This window comes from Rissa tridactyla, chromosome 5, assembly GCF_028500815.1.
Source record: "Rissa tridactyla isolate bRisTri1 chromosome 5, bRisTri1.patW.cur.20221130, whole genome shotgun sequence".
NCBI classification, from domain to species: domain Eukaryota; kingdom Metazoa; phylum Chordata; class Aves; order Charadriiformes; family Laridae; genus Rissa; species Rissa tridactyla.
In genome coordinates this window covers 1,336,588-1,350,107 of record NC_071470.1, presented here as the reverse complement: position 1 = coordinate 1,350,107, position 13,520 = coordinate 1,336,588, and the positions used below count along the sequence as shown (strand labels likewise).

General features: G+C 55.4%; 1 protein-coding gene and 1 long non-coding RNA gene across 2 annotated transcripts; one reads left to right on the top strand and one right to left on the bottom strand.

Annotated features, from left to right (window-relative positions):
- Positions 1 to 1,875: 1,875 nt before the first annotated feature.
- Positions 1,876 to 7,968, bottom strand: LOC128910400 (uncharacterized). Its single transcript, XR_008466707.1, has 3 exons — positions 7,734 to 7,968; positions 7,236 to 7,329; positions 1,876 to 2,094 (listed from the first exon to the last, which is right to left on the bottom strand). It is a non-coding gene; the product is annotated as an uncharacterized LOC128910400 (long non-coding RNA).
- An 802-nt stretch (positions 7,969 to 8,770) lies between these two features.
- On the top strand, positions 8,771 to 10,703 carry HAND2 (heart and neural crest derivatives expressed 2). The gene is made up of 2 exons (XM_054203235.1): positions 8,771 to 9,333; positions 9,864 to 10,703. The coding sequence occupies exons 1-2, from the start codon at positions 8,779 to 8,781 to the stop codon at positions 9,960 to 9,962; spliced, it is 654 nt and encodes a 217-aa protein (XP_054059210.1). The 5' UTR covers positions 8,771 to 8,778; the 3' UTR covers positions 9,963 to 10,703.
- Positions 10,704 to 13,520: the final 2,817 nt, after the last annotated feature.

The window sequence follows — 13,520 nt, the reverse complement described above, 5'->3', positions numbered from 1 at the left end:
ACTGAATAAAACGGTTTTAGGATGTAAGAATGCTGGTTTACAGTGGAACATGACTCTGGAAAAAAATATATTTTTCCATGAAGCAGATTTTTAAAGGTATCAAGACACAGAGAGCTGTGTGATTTGGTTTCCAAAAGTATCCAGGGTTTAAAACCTCAAAGGGATTTCCATGCTGAACCTGCACCTATGCCAAGGAGCGTTAGACCCTTTGCCACTTGGAAATCCTCACCTCGAAGTACCCATTTTTATTTTAGCATGTGAAAATCTCTAAATAAACCGGCCCTGTGAAACTAAAGCTGTGATTTGGCTCCACGGGTGGGTAAAGGATCTCAAACGCTAATCGTTTTGGAGTAACTAGAAAGAAAATAGCCTCACGTGCTCGTTATGGGACGGACGGTGGAGTGTTCCTTCTGACTCAAAGTTTCGCGTTATGGGTAAACTATTACAGGGTAGTGCCAGTGGCACAAGAAATAACCGGAGCCTGTCCCCGCAGCGGTGTCCTGTGCCAGCAGGACAGTCACTGGGGGTTCCGTGGTCGAGCTCGGGGGGGACAGAGTTGGATGTCCCCGATCGGGGGGCCGGGAGGGGGGATACGGGGTGTTCTTTTCTGCCTAGGTATCTTCGGATGTACCTGCGAAATGGTTGGGTCGTAAAACCGTTGAATCCTTGTGTTTTTGCTGCTGGCGAGAATCCATAAAAAAGAGATTTATTGTCATATTTCCCTTTCGTGTTGTACCGTTCCCCTCCACCGTAAAATATTCCCGTCGGTTTATGGCAAAGCAAATATAGCAGCTTAGTTCCTCAGCGCCGAAGTTTCCCCCTGTTACACCCCGGCTTTCGGGCATAATGGAATTAGCTCCTATTTTGGCTGGCTCGGGCGGGGGGGCTGCGGCGCTGAGGAGGCTCAGGGAGCCCCGGGGGGGGTCGGTGCGGGGACCGGGCGGACCCGCAGGTCTGGCGGAACCCGCCCCAGCGCCTTTAACTTTTATTCTTCCTGCCGAAGATTTAAAGCGGCTTCGTACAACAGTCAAACAAGAGTAAGCAGCTGGGGGGGGGGAGGAATATATAACAAATCATAACAGCGGTTTAACAGGGAAAGGGGGGCGGGCTGGGGCGGGGGCAACCTCTGGTGCTGGGGGGGGGGGGGTCCTGGCTTCGCAGCCAAAAAAAAAAAAAAAAAACAAACACGGGCAGCGTTTGGACCGGGAGATTCTGCTTTTGATAGTGAAAGTTTGACATTTTTTTTCCCCCCAGATCCCTCGCCGAGCGGCAAAGGTGGCAGCGGGGAGGGGCGAGGGGGGGTGGCGGGCAGGTAGCCACGAACCCGGCCGTAATTCCAAAGCAAACCCGGGTGAAATATTGGCTCGGCCTCGCCCGTGACCAGATCGGCGCTTTTTGCCGCCAATTTGTTTGTGGAGCCGCGTTTGAGGGCGGCTGATTGAGGAGGAAACGCTGGAAATAGCAGCGAGGGTTTCCCTAATGAGACCTCTAGAGGGAAGCGGCGGCGGGCAGGGGGGCTGGGGGGGGGGTTAACCCTTTCCAGCCCCCCCCCACCATCGGCCTGCGCCATCCCGACCCGTCGGTAGCCACGGGCTAGTGCTGCAGCCCGGCCGGCTGCCGAGCGCCGTGATCCACACACGTCGGGGATGGTTTGAGAGGTGACAACGCCTACGGGGGGGGACACACTGACGCCTCTTCCAGGTCTCTTCCTCCAGCCTGAGCCCGATGGGAATGTCCCCCCTCCTCTGGCTGGGACAAATCCACTCGAATTCCCGAAAAACGCCCGGCCCCGCTCCCCGAGGGCTCGGCGTACGCGCAGATCTATGGACACACACCTGGACGGAGATCAAAACTGATCTGCCGGGGAATACCTAATAAAAAAGGGAGCATCGTCTCTTCCCAGAGGGAAGAAAAATGAAAAGCAGAAAAACAACGTGTTGACTCGGTAAAATACGTCCTGCGCGGCGATGTTAAAATATTTATTTTTGTTGTCGCATTTACACCCAGCGTTTTGGCCGCGGCCCCGTTTCCCGGCAGGTCCGAGGAGGTACATGACACTCGGTTCTCCAGTGCCCGGCTTCTTCAGTTACCTTCCTACAGAAAAAAGACAATTTAAATTTTATTTTTTTTTTCCGACTAAAGTGAAGCAAATAAACATTCTGCGTACCCAGGGACCGGTCGTAGCATCTGTAAGAACAAACTACAGTACGGCCGCGCATTTCTAGCAAAGCCTCCTCCCTTCTGTTTATGTTATGCCATTCCTGTTTGTAATTATTTTTATTTTAATTTTATGTCATTTCTAACAGAAGCCAGACCGTTTTCCCCTCCGTGTTTTGTACACAATGCTCTCTTTCTCGATAAGATGTTCTTTCCTATCTTTTCGGGTTTTCTTTTAAAAATGTTTATAGTTGCCCCACCAGCAATCCTCCAATATTTCGCTCTTGTATTTTAAGGACTTGTCCCTGTCTTGCTTTATTTGTTTGTGTGAAATTCAGTTTGAAAGGAGATCAGAGAGAGCAAGGAGGGGTTTGTAATAAGAGAATGACCAAGTGACCTACGGGCTGATTATATGTCATTAACTGGAGACTCGGTGTATCCAAATTACGAGAAAGACCTCGCTCGGCCGGATCGGTTACACACCGCGACACGCCGCGTAGGAACCGCGGTGCGGGGCCGCCGCCGCCGCCAAGTGCGGGGCCGGGATTTGCGGGACCCGGCCGGGGGGTGCGGGGAGCCCCTGCCCCGCAGCGAGGGCCGGGGGGGGGTGGCAGCACCCGGTGCGGTGGTGGGGGGGCACCGCCGGGAGGACACCCGCGTTTGGGGCGAAATTGCAGTTAATTGTCACTGCTCCAGAGGGATCTTTCCCTTTTTTTTTCCCCCTTTTTTTTTTTTTAAGCCCAGCGAGGTTGCCTTTGATGTATGAACGCTGCCCAAACCCCAGCCTTGTTAAATGAAGACTTTCCACGAAGAATGACAATAGAAGTGGTGATATTTTTTTGTTAGCCCAGACCCCAAGCGATGCCAGCCTGCCCTCCGCTTCCTCCGACGCCTCAACTGCGGATGCTGGAGGACAACTTACTCATTAATTCGCGACCTATTGCATCAACGCCGAGCTCAAGAGCGGCTTAAGATGCCCTTTCCCAGGAATACAAACAACTTTACGTGGAAAAAAAAAAACCGTGTGCGTGTCTGTATACATCCACGTGCGTGATTAAACATGCGTGTGCACAGGATAGATAAATGACAAACCAATAGAGACACCCTGTGCCCTCACTGCAGAATTTTATACGGTCTTTACCGCCGTTCTTCAGACAAAAAAAAAGGGGTCTTGGTTGGGGTACGTTGTGTTTTTCTTTTCTTTCCGTGATTCCTGCCCAGGCTCTAAATGCAGCTCTGGATCCTCGGTCACAAATATAAGCAATCCTCGAGTAATTGCTTACACATGCGACGGGAGAACGCGTCCCGTCCCGCGCTCACCGCCCCTCAGCGCGCCTTGCGGAGCGGTCAGTGTCTTGGGGGTTGCTCTTCCCTGATTTTTTTTTCTTTTTTTCTTTTTTTTTTCTTTTCTTTTTTTTTCTTTTTTCTTTTTTCCTTATTATCTTTTTTCTTTTATCTTTTACCTTTTTTCCTCTTTTTTCTTTTTTCTTTTTCTTTCCTTTTTCCCCTTTTTTCTTTTTTCTTTTTCTTTCTTTTTTCCCCTTTTTTTTTCTTTTTTTCCCTTTTTTTTTTTTTCTGTATACACAACGGCTGCGAGATTATCATGCCTGAAATATGTGGACGTTCGTTACCGATAATAGTAACGTAAACCAGGGTTCCTCCAACCTCCAACGGCAGCAATTATTTCGGGCCTGCTGGGCCCGATCCTGCCCCAGCCCCGGCCGCGGCGGTGGGAGCAGGCCCAGCAGGCACAAGTCCTCTCCATTAACCCGCACTGACAGGTTGACCTTCAAATGATATTTCTCCTGAGCCCCTTCCCAAAAATCGGTTTTCTTGCGGGTTTTTTTCTTCCTGCCGACTCCTCCGCCGTGATCCGGGAGCGGCACCCCTGCGACACGGAGTCCTCGGGCACCCCCAAACGCAGCCGGGGGGGGTGTCCCTTCCCCATACCTCTGGTCTCAGGTCAACGACACCGTGCTCTCCATAAATCCAAACGCGTCCCGGCTTTTCCAGACCCGCAGCCCCCACTCCCGGCCGCGCACCCCGGGCCTTTGGGAGCCGTCGGGGGGGCCCGTCTATTCGGCCAGGGCTGCGCCTCAGGTGCCAGGAACTTTGGGGTGCCTTTGGGGTGCTGTGGCGGGTCTGATTATTTGATTTAATTAAAAATATAAAGCCGAAAAGGGGGGAGCCGGCGCGGGGCTGGGCTCGATACCGGCCCCGCTGACCTGCCCCGGGGGGCTGCCTGCCCCCCAGCATCACCCCACCGGTACCGGGGGAGAAGATGCAAAAAAAGAGGAAAGAACGAGGAAACAGCTTCTTCGGCACCGGCCGGGCTTTTTTCTGCCCCGGGCCTGCTCATTCAAGCGCCCGGCCCGGCCTGGCTACAGCTGGCCCAACCGCCCCCCCCCCGAGACGACAGTCCCCAGGAGATGCGGTTTTCCCAACCCCCCCCCAGCCTCCTCACCTCTTCCCCGGGCCCGTACTCTTGCCTCTGGTTCGGAGAAATTAGCTTAATTTGTAGTGTAGCTGAATTCACCCCAGGCCGGGCTGGGGAGGGTGCCCAGCTCTATTGTTTTGTGAGCCCCAAATCCCCCCCCCAACCCTCGCCCCGTGTCCCGCAGGAGAGGAGTGACCTGGCGATAAGCTCCCCCCCCACGCCGCCCCCCGGGCACCCACCGGGGGCGAGGGCAGCCCCTTCCTCCCGCTCCGCGCCGCGGAGGGCGGCGGGGATGGAGCGGCGACCACCGCGGGGCAAAAGTGACGGTACAGCCCCCCCCGCACGCACAGACCCCCGACGAAACAAAGTTTACAAATAAATAAATAAAAATGTAAATATAAGCGGGGGGAGTAAGGCAAGGGAAAACCAGCCTCGGCACAGTCGCCACCAAAATTTCTTAATTACAGCGAGCGAGGAAAGTCCTGTCTGGCAGCAGAGCCCAGATAAATCGCTGCCTAACATGCAACCATTTTGGCAGGGAAATAAGTGACATAAGGCTAGAGCTTCTTTTTTTTTCCTTCTTTCTCTTTTTTTTTTCTTTCTTTCTTTTTTTTTTCTTTTTATTTATTTTTTTTAAGCAAATGGTTTGTGCACGGGGAAAAGAAAAAAATCCAATCAAATCAATAAATCGGCAAAACGCTGGTGGTTTTTAAGGGACTCGAAGCCGAGCCTTGGGAAAGGCACCTCGGGCTGCGGCGGTTTCCACCGCGCCGATCAAACGGGAACGGCTGTAAAACCCCTCATCGTGCAGCCCGAGCAGTGAGAAGCTGAGGGAGGACACAAGAGCTGCATTTGCTCCGAAACTCGCTTTTATAAAACGCGTAAACAACTGCTGGGGGATAGGGGGGAAATCTATATAAAAGACCCTGCTGGGCGCTTTATCTAGAGACCCTCTTTCTCCAAAGCTAATTAAGCAATAATGATGCTAGCTTTGGAGGCCGGTGTTCCGATCGGTATCTCCTGTATCTTTTATTACTTGTTCTCTGCCTCATGTTTTCCGTTCCCTTCATCCTTGGAGATGTTATCGGGGTGGCCGGCGCGGCTGGCCACAGGGGCTGTCACCGCCGCAGCCCAGCCTGCGGGATTTTGGGAAGCTCCTGCGCAAAGAAGGAGAGCGCAGGGAAACACAACCCCGTTTCCAAAGCCAATATACCTTCCCGGCCTTGACAATGCCCGCTCCTTCTTCCCACCGAGGGAAATATGGCAGGAAAACCGAGCCGAGGAGCGGCTGCAGAAGCCGCTGGGTGGGTTTTGCGGGTTGAGCCCCGCATCCCCCCCGCATCCTCCGCATCCCCGGAGGCGGGACAGGCTGCCCGGCCGCCCCAGGGCCCTGCCCGCACCCCCCGCCTTCCTCAAATGGAAAAAAATCCCCACTGCAGACACGGCATTTCCTTAGGATAATCCCGAATGGACGGGTGTGCGTGTGCAGATGCCGATACAGATATTTATCATTTTAGTAGGAGCCTGCGTGTGCGCGTACAAGATGTGTGTGTACACACATCGGCTCTGCAGCTGGGCTGGTTTTTCACTTTCGCACTCAGTTTACACCCCGACGCACACGGGTAGGTGTAGGGACTGATGCACACGCAGGTCCCTGTCGTGTGTCCCCCCCCCACCTCCCCGCAGGTCCTCCCGGCCGGCTCCAGCCCCGCACTCCCCGTCCTGCCCAGACGCGGGGCCGGCGCCCGCCTTCCCCTTCGTTGTTTCCCCGTTTCCCGCTCCCGCAGCGGGCTGCTCCTCACCGGGCGGTCCCCCCCCGGGCCGAGCCTGCCCTCTCCCCGCACGGCTCGCCCCGCCGGGAGCCCCCACACCCGTCCGCCAAGCCCCCGGGCCACCGCAAACCCCCGTCAGCCCCGGCGGCGGCTACGGGAGCGAGCGGGACGGCAGCCGGGGTCGCCCGGGCTCAGCTCGCCTCCTCTCCCCACCCGATTCCCACCAGAGGGGCTTTTTCGTCCTCTTCCCCCCCCCCCACCCCAGCCCCCCAAAACATCCCCTGCAGCCGGGCCGGGGAGCGCCCGGAGCTGCTGCAGAAACGGGACTGGCGGTTCTTGTCGCCTCCTTTCGCAGACTCCTCCATCTCTATCTTTCTCTTTCTTTAATTTATGACCTCTCAGCTCCTGTTGACACAGTTTTCCACACTGCCTATATTGTAGGATTGCATTGTAATATACGCCGAAGCAGCCCAGCCGGCAGCCGACACACGTACGGCCGGGTATTTGCGATTTCGCAGCTATTTGGTAACGCTCGGCTCCAGCTGAAGATGACAACAATTCCCCTCGCCTCCAAGTTACCCATGAATTACAGCTTGAGATCCATTTTCCTTCTGTAACGTCTTCAAGCTTACCACAGCAAAACACCTAAATCGCTACGGGAGATTTCCTCCTGGCCTGGCCGTTAAACAAACATTTAACTATTCCCCTTCGATAACTAAACCTGCTTTCCGCAGACGCTGGGCTTTTTTTATTATTATTATTTTATTGCAGAAGCAGGAATGCGGCGAAATATTTATATATTGGTTAGTAAAAGCTAGAAAATAAGCTCTGAACATGCTGTAAAAAAAAAAAAATATTCGGTGACTTACCGATCCGACCAGTTAAAACAAGCGCGACACGGGCTTCGGGAGCGCAAGCCATCCGGGCGAGCACTGGCCGAGGTGCGGAGGCGCAGGCAGCAGGCTGGAAAAGAAGGATTTAGAGTCGGGTTTATTGTTAGTGTCTCACAGCAATTCTTTCGGGAAGAAACCCCCGGCCCAGCCCCGAGCTCTTCGCTGCTTCGGAGCCGCCCGAAGCCGGGGCCAGCCTTTGGGTGACTTGTGTCGCCAGCCTTCGGGTGACAGACGGAGCTCCGTCTCCCTGCTCGGGGGAGCTGCCGACGAGCTCTCTCCGTGCCTGCGAACCGGCAGCACCGGTTCGCGCTGCTGGGGCATTTCCACACCGGGCCGTCGGTGCGGTCCTCTCCGAGGCCGGTTTTATTCGTTCCTCCACCCGAGCGGCACAAAGCGCTTCGGAGAAGCAACCTCGGAGCGTCCCGAGCCCTCACATAGATTTTTGCCAAGAAATTCCTTGGATCCATACTGTACCTGCTTTGAGATTATCCGATATTTAAGTTTTAATGAGTTTGTTGGGTTTTTGGTTGGGTTGTTTTTTTTGTTTTGTTTTGGTTTTTAGGGTTTTTTTTGGTTTTTTGTTTTTTTTTTTAATGCAGATTTTACAGTAAGGCATCTGCTAAACACTTGCATTAACCTCTGCCTCCATGATAATTTTTTCCCCCTTGTTTTAATTACATTATGGATGCGGAGGGGCAGCCAATCCTAAAAGAGGAGCTCGGCAATTAGCAGGGCGAACATCAAAAAAGTTTTATTGCGGAGGGCGGCGGGCCCCGCCCCCGCCGTCGCCATTGGCGGCCGCCGCTTCTGACGACATATATTAACCCGAGCGGCCCTAAAGATGTAGCTGTACATGGAGGTGGTGCGGGGGAGCCCCGCCAGCGCCCCGAGCCCCGCCGATGCCCCGCAGCAGCGCCGGGGCGCGGAGGACCCCCCCGCAGCGGCGGGCAGGGATGATGCCCTGACGGCCCCCGCCGGCGGGCAGAGCGCAGCCCCGGGCCGGGGGCGCATGGAGCGGGGGGGCCGCCTGTAAGTACCAGCCGGCCGGGCCGCGGCGGACTTGGCGAGAGCGGAGGCGAGGAAGAGCCCGGGCTGGGAAGCCAAGCCATCTTGTTTTGGTCGACTTCTCTCCGTAGCTTCGTTTTATTTTTTTTTTTTTTGTGATTTTTTTCTTTTTTTTTTTTTTTATTATTATTTATTTTTTTTTCCCTCTCTCTCTCTCTGCGCGCCCGGCCCCGGGCGAGGAGGAGAAAGGAGGAGGAGGAGGAGGCACAACGCATGAGCGGCGGCGGCGGCGCCTGGGGAGGGGGTATCGCTCGGTGACCGGCGGGGACTCTGCGGCAGCGCCCGATGGCGGGGCGGCGGGCGGCGGGGCAGCGCTAGGGACGAGCGGCGGCGAGCATCGCCCCGGTGGGGGCGGGCGGGGGGCGGGCGGGCGGGAGGGGTGGGGGGGGGGTGGGGGGAAACTCTTTGTTTTGGGGGCCGGGGGGGGCGGGGTGGGGTGCGGTAGGCAGCGGGGATGAGTCTGGTGGGCGGCTTCCCCCACCACCCGGTGGTGCACCATGAGGGCTACCCCTTCGCCGCCGCCGCCGCCGCCGCCGCCGCCGCCGCCAGCCGCTGCGGCCACGAGGAGAACCCCTATTTCCACGGCTGGCTCATCAGCAGCCACCCGGAGATGTCCCCCCCCGACTACAGCATGGCTCTGTCCTACAGCCCCGAGTACGCCAACGGGGCGCCGGGCATGGACCACTCCCATTACGGGGGGGTGCCGCCCGGGAACGGCCCGCCCGGGTTGGGGGGGCCCCGGCCGGTGAAGCGGCGGGGTACGGCCAACCGTAAGGAACGGCGCAGGACTCAGAGCATCAACAGCGCCTTCGCCGAGCTCCGCGAGTGCATCCCCAACGTCCCCGCCGACACCAAGCTCTCCAAGATCAAGACCCTCCGCCTGGCCACCAGCTACATCGCCTACCTCATGGACCTGCTGGCCAAGGACGACCAGAACGGGGAGGCGGAGGCCTTCAAGGCAGAGATCAAGAAGACAGACGTGAAGGAGGAGAAGAGGAAGAAAGAGCTGGTCAGTGCTGGGGGGGCGGCGGGAGGATGGGGGGGGGGGTGATGTCGGTGGGGACAGCGCGGTCCCCGGCCGGGCAGCGGCCACGGCGGCCGGGGGGGGGGGGGTGCGCTGCGGGGCTTGGGCTTGTCCCGCACCCCGTCCCGCCGCAGAGAAGCCTCCGGTGTCCCCAGCACCGGGCCGTTAGCGGCGGCAGGCCGCGGCTCGGCGGCCCGCGGCTCTCCTGCGCTTCGCTTCTATTTTATTTTATTTTCATTTCATTATTTTTTTTTTTTCCTGACTTTTCGCGGCTGTGCGAGCTGTTGCGAGCCTCGCAACATTCTCCCCCCCCCCTCCCCCGCCGGGCGCGATGCTGCCGCAGATTTCGGTGTTTCGCCCCAAATCCTCGCCGGTGCCCGGCATCCCCCAGCCCGTCCCCGCCTCCCCCGGCCCGTTCCAGGGGCAGAGGCGACCCAGAGAGGGGAGAAGTATCTCTAACCTGGATTTTTTTAAATATTTTTCTCCTCTTTCTCTCTCTCTCTCTCTCTCCCCAGAACGAAATCTTGAAAAGCACAGTTAGCAGCAACGATAAGAAAACCAAAGGGCGGACGGGCTGGCCGCAGCACGTCTGGGCGCTGGAGCTCAAGCAGTGAGGGCGGCGGGACGGGGGGAGCCCCCTGCTTCCCCCCCACCCCCGGCAGCCAGCTCCCCTCTGAGGACTCTCGGTATTTGGAATCGTCCGGTTTATTTATGTGCAATTTCTCCCCCCCACCCCACCCCAAAATGTGGATATTTGAAGGAGAGGGAAAAAGCATTCCATAGATGAAGAGGAAACTCCGGCTTGGTAAGGGGTATTGTCTCTAATAGTTTCGTGAATGTTATTTGCTCTGTATAAAACACACGGGGAAAACAGAACCATAGAAAAGGAAAACAAAACAACAAAAAAAAATATCCCTCCCTGGCATTAGTGTGTATGTGAAGTGTATCTTTAATACTTGGCCTTTTGGATATAAATATTCATGGGATTATAAAGTTATATTTCAACAGAAGCAGTTGCACCGACGTTTCGGTTGACTCGGTATTTAGTGTTGTAATTTTGTTGTGGTCGTTCAGTATTTGAAGATGTTTTCAACAGTTATTGGTTATGTGCACTTCCGTCCGTAAGGGAAAAAGTGGAATCTAATTAATATTGAAGGTGTAAACGTTGTAAGTACTCAATAAACCACTGTGTGTGTTTTTTACAAAACCAAAAAAAAAAAAAAAGAAAAAGGAAAAAAAAAGAAAACCCAAATCTTTTTATGTTTTATACCTCAAAATGTTTTGAATAACAGCGTTGTTTATGGCTTTTTTTTTTCATAATATTTAAAATATTCGGAAGTAAACTAAATTATAAAGATGGCTCCTAAGTTTATTTTTAACCGAGCGGCTGAGTGAAAGGAGGGGTGGAGGGAGGGAGGGATCTCGCCAGCCCCTGAGTGTCGAGCAGGACCCGGGAGCGGGGCTGGAAAGGCAGGAATTCCTTGCGGTGGTGTTCTCCGTGCAGGCGGGGGAGCGGACGCGGCCGGGGGTGCGGGGGTCCTGCGGGGCAGCCGGGAGCTGGGGGGGGAACGGGCGGACGGGGGGGCTTTGCTGGGAGCGATGGTGCAGCAGGTAATTTTACGCCAGGGAAGAAAAAAAGCCAAAAAGGCGAGGGATTTACCGCGGGGGGGATAGATGTAAGATTTACCATGAGCGACGGTGAACTTAATATTAACTTTGTGGTTCCCAAAACTCTCCTGGGTTGCACGTTTCCAGCGAATATTTTAAATTTTTTTTAATTTTTAAAAATTTTTTTTCGGAGTGCGAACTGCCGCAGCCCGCCCTCCGGCTCCTTTTAAGCGCCTTCGGCCGCTTTCCCGGTGCGATCTCTCTTTTCCCCCCGCTTCAGTCCCCGCAGTTCCCCCCCCGCCCCGTCTGCCGACCCCTTCCCCGGGGTCCCGGTGCCGGGCCGGGGGCGTCTCTGCTCCCCCCGGCGAGGTGGGGACACCCCGCGCTGGGAAATACCCTGACATCCCTCCGTACTGCCGGCAGGCGAGGGGAAAAAAAACCCTTATTTTTTTCCATAAAGAAGCTGCTCTAGGTATTTTCGGCCATTCCCGCTTAAGCGCAAAGGTTTCCCCATTTTTTTCCAGGATAAAATCCGGGTTCGTATTTTAAACCTTTACTTAAATAGTGCCAATTTAACCCAAGCTGGCTCTCTCTCCAGGTCCAGGGCCGCATCCCTGCCCGCCTTCCCAAGGAAATGCCTCCCGCGGAGACCCCGCCGCAGCGCAGGTAGATGTCCTGTCCCATTGTGTCCTCCCCCACCAAAAAAAAACAACTGGGGCCGCCCCCGCTGGCAGCGGGGTTACAACCCCCCAAAACCGTCTTTTTCTTTATCACACTCGGAGAGAAGAATCTCCCCCGCGCCTTGTTTGCTTTCCCTTGCCCAGTTGATAAAGGTGCATCTCGTCCTCCCCTCATACCTCTTTTAATTTTTATTATTAAAAAATAAAATAAAATAAGGAGGGAGAGGGATGTAGATCCCACGGGGGATGCGCGGCGGGGTGCGGAGCCGCCTGCCGACTCCCCCCTCCCGGCCCCGCCGCCTGGAGCATCGCCTCTAGGCAAAAAAAAAAATCCTCCTTTTTCGCTGGAAAACTTAACCTTAATCCTCCTTTTTTCTCGCCCAGCGACTCGCAAATACACGCCGAGGAAAGCCCCGAGCAGCGATGGGAAGAAAACGCATGGCATAATCCCCTCTGCTGCGACGAGGGCCTTATCGGTGTTTTATATTTTTTTAATTTGGGATTTTTTATTACTTTTTTTTATATATATATTTATTTTGCGGGCCATGAAATATGCGCCTTTTGCAAACGAGCTCCGCTCTTTTCCATTTCCATTTGGGCCGATTCCTGCTCAGCCCTTTCCAGGTCGCCCCGCGCGGGGAGCCGGGGGGGCGGGGGGGGGAGTGTCACAGCGGCGGCGTTATCTGAATTATAGAGATTCACAGAAATTCCAGCTTGGAGCATCGCTGTGGCCCCCTCTCCCCCTTCCAAACCGGCGTGGGGGGTGTGTGTATATATGTCTATGTGTGCGTGTATATATGCGTGTGTGTGCCCCCCCCTCCCCAGTTCCCCCGTTTTCCTCCAGAATTGTCGCCGCTTTGATGATGCGATTGGAGGGCATTGATTACAAATTAATTCTCGGACGCGCTCTAAGCCTCTCTATCCTTTATTAGGGACATCTGGGAGCGATTAGGGCCCCGCTCCCTCTCTATCTCGCTGACGTCACATCAGACGGCTCGGAGCCATCCTGCCCCACGCTTGGGTGTCACCGCGCCGCCGGGGGCCAAGCCCCGGGACCGCCGGGACGCGGGGGACAAGTCCCCCCGGGAGGAGCACCCCCTCGGCAGACAACCCCCCCCCAGGCTCCTCCGGAGCTTACCTCCGGGGCTAGTTATCTATTTGTCTTTTTGGGACTCGGAGAAAGCAGCAGCGGTGCCGCCCCCCCCCAACCACCCCCTCCAACTCCTTTATCTCAGCGCGATTGGCTTTTCCAAAGTGAATCCCCAGCCAGGCACGGCTCCGCAGGGAGAAAAAAGGCGAGGGAAGCGCGGTGGGGACCGGCCGCCCCCCCAGCCCCCGCCCGAAGCCGGGGTCGGGGCTGCGCGGGGCCGGGGGCTGCGGGAAAACCGCGGGATCCCGCCCCGCCGGGCAGCGCTGCCGGCGAGGGGGGTGGCTTTTGCACCTGCTATTAAATCCTAATGAATCGCCGCTAATTGCGAGCTTGGACTTGGCCGCACAGCCAGCCTGGTAGCCCCGGCTCAGCGGCTTATTCTCACCGACTGTTTACTTCGTGATTTTGTACGTTTCGTACCGATTTTATTTTTTTTTTCCTTTTCCCAAGGAGGCAAAAAAATAGTAATTGAATAAATACAACTTGAGCCTCCGCCGGCCGTTGGGCGGCTGACACTTGTCCAGCTGTAGGCTACAATCAGCGCTACTACCAGGAAGGAGGGGGGGGAATGAGAAAGCAGTTGATCCCGTCTCCAGAGGAAAGAGATAACGTTAGACTATTTGTCTGAAAGATTAAATTCTCGGGGTAAAATACGCTTGCCAGGAGGAAAGGAAAAAAAAAAAAAAGAAAAAGCCCCGCGTGACCCTAAAAATAGACAAAAAAATACGCTTCCA

Excerpts from the sequence above, each read along its gene's own strand:
- HAND2 (XM_054203235.1), top strand. The coding sequence starts at position 8,779 with ATGAGTCTGGTGGGCGGCTTCCCCCACCACCCGGTGGTGCACCATGAG. Across the intron at positions 9,334-9,863 it reads AGAAGAGGAAGAAAGAGCTG|AACGAAATCTTGAAAAGCAC; the intron begins GTCAGTGCTGGG and ends CTCTCTCCCCAG.